This window comes from Furipterus horrens, unplaced genomic scaffold, assembly GCF_987537825.1.
Source record: "Furipterus horrens unplaced genomic scaffold, mFurHor1.1.pri manual_scaffold_6, whole genome shotgun sequence".
Classification (NCBI taxonomy): Eukaryota; Metazoa; Chordata; class Mammalia; order Chiroptera; family Furipteridae; genus Furipterus; species Furipterus horrens.
In genome coordinates, this window is record NW_028327176.1 from 150,811,320 (window position 1) to 150,817,319 (window position 6,000).

General features: G+C 47.8%; 1 protein-coding gene across 1 annotated transcript in view; it reads right to left on the reverse strand.

The window, feature by feature from the left end:
• Positions 1-3,089, reverse strand: part of SLC22A16 (solute carrier family 22 member 16) — a 34,198-nt gene extending 31,109 nt beyond the window's left edge. Inside the window, exon 1 of the mRNA XM_090279749.1 lies at positions 2,997-3,089. Coding sequence (XP_090135875.1) covers positions 2,997-3,049 — 53 coding nt within the window. The 5' untranslated portion in view covers positions 3,050-3,089. The remainder of the gene's footprint in view (positions 1-2,996) is intronic.
• Between the last annotated feature and the right edge of the window lie 2,911 nt (positions 3,090-6,000).

Consider the following 6,000-nt stretch of genomic DNA (forward strand, 5'->3'; position numbering starts at 1 on the left):
AATCATACAGCAGCAATAAGCAGAAAACCCAGATGCAAGGAAAAATAAAGATGACCAGAACTCTCTGGAAATAGATCACCACCGTGCAGTCTAGGTGATGAATTAAGAAAATTACTTTCAGTCCTAGATTTATATCATTCTGTATAAAGAAGCGTAGCTGATGATACTCCACTCTGGTTAAGAGCATGGACCCCAGAGTCAAACTTCCAAGGTTTGAATCTTGACTCTGTTACCATCTGGGATATGGGGCAAGAGCCTTAACTTTGCTGTGCCTCAGTTTCTTCATCTGCCAAGTAGGTTGTTGTGGGAATGGAAAGACTTAGTACATGTAAAGCCCTATGACACAGTGTAGGTTCATAAAAGTGTTATCTATTATGATGTTCATAGAGTGAAGTCAAAAAATAAGAGCTAAAAGGGTTCCTATTTTGAAGAAAAACATAGAGGTACGTCAGCCACAGGCTCCAGAGTCCAAGTCTGACATTTTAAACTACCTCTTCCCTTACCCCAGGACAATTCAGAGACCCAGGTTCTTAGATCCTTCCAACACAGGTGCCTGAATCTCAGTTTCTTCAATTCCCTCTCACACAGGACTTAAGTCGTGAAGTTTCTGGAACATCAGTATAATTTCAGGACAAGTCCTGAAACTGCTTTCTAATTCTTCTTAAGCGTCCTGCTTTCCTCCCTTAAAGGTGATTAGGATAGTGCTTCCTCACCTTAGAAATGACTAATGAGAAATGAAAAACTGGGGATCTCTACTTAATACTTTCACTAGGTTTCCTTACAAGAAGGCTAATAAGCACAATAACCTCCTTTTCTATTTATAAACAATAAAGAACCCAATTACAGCAAATACCAGAGAAAATATGGGGTACCTTGTTACAATCACACTGCTTTCAAACCTTCTGCTCTAAGCTTTGGCATGTCACCCTTTTTCTTCCGCAAGCTGCTTTCAATACTGACCCTTCCCACCAGGCTGGAGGCTCAGGTGGCAAGGACAGCCACGATTTATTGAGAACTTACAGCATAATAAGACTTTCACACACATTATTGTGGCCAGCTAAGAACTGTCTCCCAAAATCCATTCTCCCCTTTTTCCGCCATGGTGAGCTACATTTAACCATGAGGGCAGGGACAAGGACAGCAGCAGAAAGGGAGCCCCATGATGTGGACGGCGGAGCTACCTCGCCTGCTTGCGTCCCCAGAGAACCCCATGGAACAGGACCTGCCCTGGATGGTCGGTCACTAGAGGGACAAACTTCCAGCTGAAGGATCTTTTGCTATAACATTTTAAGTCAAACACCAACTAATATATGTAATTACCTTAGTTAATTCCAAAATACACGGAGAAAGAACAGTATTAGTACTTCTTACCTCACAGGGTTACTGTGAGAATAAAATGAGGCTCTACGTGGAGTACTTACAATTAGCCTTTGTAGTTCTATTACTACCTCCATTACGCAGGTGAGGAAGAGGTAAATGCTCAGTACCATATAGTTTATACTCCGTAGAGCCAGGATTGGAATTCAAACATCCAACCCCAGAGCTGATCTTTTTCATCTTTCTGCTCCCAGAAAGATGAAGTGAGATAATACACATAAAGGGCATGGCTGAGTACCAGGGTTCGTACCTAACTGGGTTCAGGAGAGCACGAGGATTGAGCGTGGGCTGTGGAGACGAATGCACATCCAGTGCCATCCAGTTCTGCTCTGCGGTTACTAGCTCTGGGATTCAGGCACATGCCCTAGTTTTCTCACGTGTAAAATGAGAGTGACACTACCAATCTCATAGGGCTGCAGTGAACATTAAAGAAAGCAAGACGTGCTGACGGCAGAGCTAGACACAATTCAGCATTCAATAACGCTGGGATTGGGAGGAAGTGGGGGAGAACTGGGGCCTCCTGCCCCCCCACCCACCCATGCCTGCTCAGTAACTTCCTTTCTGCAGACACTGGGAATCACAACCAAATGCTGTGCAACGTTGCACCTTGAGGAGCAGCACCATTTCATTTCTTCACTACAAACCTGGGAAAGGGAGGTAAGGCAGATATTGTGATTCCCGTTTTGTGAATAGGAAACTGAGACACAACATGCCCAGCATCACGTTAGAGGAAAGTGGCAGGCCAGGATTCAGACTTAGCTCCAAAGCTCTGATCAGCATGCTGTCAGGCTCCTCACCCAGTTTCCTCTCCTTCCACACCAGAGTCAGATAGAGAAACGTTTCTCCATTAATGAATGAATGACCAAATGAATGAATGAATGAATACATTTAAAATTTTTTTTAAATTAATTTAACAAATGAAAAGAGGGTGCCAAGTGTACACAGGTTAAACCTGGGTCCCACCAGGAGGTAGCTGTGGGTCTTTGGCCCTACCAGCCTTCTTTGCAAGATCACAATGGGCATCAAATGAAGCACTGTGTGTAAGTACCTGGCACAGGGTACCTGGCATATACTAGGTTTCTATAAATGGCAACAAATTCTGACTAACGGTTGTTCCTGGGGCAATACTGCTTAGGCACTGAGAGGGGCCCAGGGCGCGATGGGGCAGTGAAGCAGCCGTCTCGGGAAGTGAGAGAGGATGCTGTTACATGGTGGATTAGAGAAACGGGCGGCCGGGACCAGGCACTCTTCTATCCCGGCCTCTCGGGCTGGGCCTCCGGACCCCCGCTTCCGCAGAGCGCGCGCACCTGGTCCCACCTGCCCTGCAGCAGGCGCGCCAAGCGAGCCCCGCAGCCTCCGTTGCCGAAGCGAACCCCCAGCGCCCTCCTCCGCGCTGTGGGGAGGTTCCACTGCCCGAGTCCGAGAGTCTCGACCGGAAGTCTGGTCGGGGGAGCCCCCAACTTCCCTGGGACACCTGGGGTGGAGGTGTTTTCACATCTCGAGCGCAGCACGAGAACCTTACCGCAACGGAAAGAAACAGACCCCACCGACGCCTCCACCCAGGTGACTGCCGCTCCCCTAGGTCGTCCTCCCTCCTCACTTCCACCCCAATTCCCTACCTGCCAAAGTGCCCCAAGCGGTCAAAAATCAGATCCAAGTTGCCGGGCTCCATGGTGCTGTGGTGCACTGCGCTTGGAAGCCAGACGCGCTGGCCCACTGCTGGGAGCTTTGGGGCACCCCACCCTGCCCAGCGCGGTGGGCTCCGCCTGCCCGGAACCGCCCGGCCCCACCCCCGCGCCAGCCGCACCCCCGAGGGACGCCCCGGCCTTCGGTGTCCCCAAGCGTCAAAACGCTTGGGACGCGCACGGGGTCAGGCTCTGCTCCTCGGTTACTCAATCCCTGTCCATCTCCACCTCTCGCTGGTCAGCCTCGGCTTCTCCGCGCCACCAAGGCTTCTTCCCCAGCGCGCTACCTTCCCAGAGCCCGCCTTCAATCCTTAGCACTCACGGTGTCCGCTGTGGTAACCCAAGGCAAGAATGCGGAGAGGCTCGGGTTCTGTCTAGGGGCCACAAGAACCTAGCATCTTCAGAATGGCACGCCTTGTAACCGTGCCTTTCAAACTTCCGTGATTTCGTCTACTACAGTACTTGGTTTTGTATGTACATTTCTGGACTCCACTCTGGATCACAAATGTTGCTTTCTCAGAGAAGTCCAACAGGTTGACCGCCAAGACAGGGGTCTACAGGACAGAGCATAAAAAATGGATTCTGATCACTCAGACAGGGCAGGATCTTGCAGGACTGCGCTTAAGATTTTAGGTTAACCAAAGGGCAAAGGGAACTCCCTTGGTGGAGACTTAAGCACAATAGTGAAAACAAATTTGCACTTGAATAGGATTTGAAAACGAGAGGAAAGCCCATCTCCCAAAGTATTTCCCTCACCTACTCCTCACAGAAACATTTTCTTTTGAAATGCAAATACTCCTGGACGGATTAAACAATAATTAGTACACAATTTGGAGTGAATTTTTTTAAGTCCATTGCTGCGAACTAGAGACTTAAGGTGGGAAATGCTGGGGAAATTCAAGTGGTAGGAAGAGAGGGGAGGAGTAGTTTTCCCAAAGGCTGACTGTAGAAGGAAGGGTGGGGACCACAGGGACTAGTCAAGACCCTATATTGCTTCAAAGCACCAAAAGGAGAGTTAACTGAAAAAGAAAGGGGGCGGGAAGACTTTCATCTGCTATTCTAGTTACAACAGATAGAAATGCCACAACAGATAAAACAGAAAAATTCCTTGAAAGACACAAACTGCAAACACCCACTAAAGAAAAATTAGATAACCAGAATAGCCCAGTATCTATTAAAGAAATTGAAAGTGTAGATGAAACCCTTCCTGTTAGAATGTACTGGGACTTGCAGGACCTGAGCCACCACCTGTGCTGAAACAAAGAGGGTCTGTGTCCCTGGCCACTCACCGATCACAAGGTTCCCTGTTATCAGAGGCAACTGAGGCACAGCCCCCAGCATCCTGCTGAGAATTAGTCACACCCCCATTGCCCCTTCCCCTCTCCCTTAATCATTTCCCAGAAACAAGGACCCTCAGTCTCCTGACAATGATCCCTAATCGGAGAACATTGTTCTTTCATAAATACCTATACCCTGGACTCTGGAGTCCACCAGCAGAGAAACCCACACCCCTGCCCCAAGTGTCTGCTCCATGCCCTTAAAAATCCCTCTATCCCTTCCCTTGGGGCTGCAGTTCCGTCGGACTCAGCCCACCTGCTTGAATATCTGATAGCTCAGTAGGTTTCTAAGAGACTAATGGTAGGTAGCTTATACAGCATGGATGCACTGGGCAAAAGGATGATTGATGGCCTCAGGAGGTGGCATAAGATTTCATCATGCTACTAAGAACTCTGGGCAACTTAAAACTTATGAGTTGTTTATTCCAAGAATTTTCCATTTAATATTTTTGAACCATGGTTGACCGCAAGTAACTGAAACCTGGAAAACAAAACTACAGGTAAGGGGAGATTACTGTACATTAATGACTTCCAAATTTATATATATGTTCAAGCCGACTTCGTCCCAGCACTCCAGATTTGTTAATACCACTACCTTCTCCATGCCCCCAACACCTGTCTAAAAGCCACCTCAGAAACATGGGCACCTTCAATCCCGCTCCTTTCAGCACTTCCTATCTCAGTACATGGCACCACTGTCACCCAGTTGTAGGCTAAACTTTTGGTGCCTTCTTCTACTCTTCTCTTGTTCTCACACTCCACATCCTTTTCCATTAGAAAATTCTGGTTGCTCTGCCTTTATAATACAGCCCGATTCTGAACACTTCTCTCCATCCCCAGAGTTAAACCATCCTCTCTTGCCTGGATTATGCAACATCCTCCTAACTGGTCTCTCTGCTTCCTTCCTTGCCCCACACAGCAGGCAAGGGCTCCTTAAAAATACAATTCAGATCAAGTCACTCCCTTGCTCAGCAGCTTCCTATCCTCTTAGAGTGAAATTCGATGTCCTTACATGGCCCTGGCTACTGCTCTGACTCATCTACCTGTTCTTCAACCACTACTCCATTCCAGCCACGCTGGCTTTCTTGCTCTTTTTTTTTTTTTTCTTTTTCAGATTTTATTTATTGATTTTTAGAGAGAGGGGAAGGGAGGGAGAAAGAGAAGGAGAGAAGCATCAATGTGAGAGAGAGGAACATCAATCAGTTGCCTCACATATGCACCCCAACTGTGACCGAACCACAACCATTTCCTTTCATAATATAACCCTGTGAATAAAAGCCACACAGGGGATGGCAACAGTCTAGTGCAAACCTGAGTGAGGCAATGACAAATAATGTTATTCAAAAGGTGTTGAAAGATCCCCCCTACCCAGAAGTTTCTGCCAATCTGCCACAAACAACCGTCATGGCACCGTACGTGGCCTGCTTTTAGGATGAAGACTTTTCTCTTGAGAGCACTGGCTTCCCTTTCATTATACCTACTCATCCTTCGTAGTTCAATCTCAATGTGACGCTTGCCCTGATCTCTTCTCCCAGCTCTCCACCTTCTTGCCTCCATCTCTCCAGCAGACTGACCACACAGCTCTCTAAGCACTTGTCTTC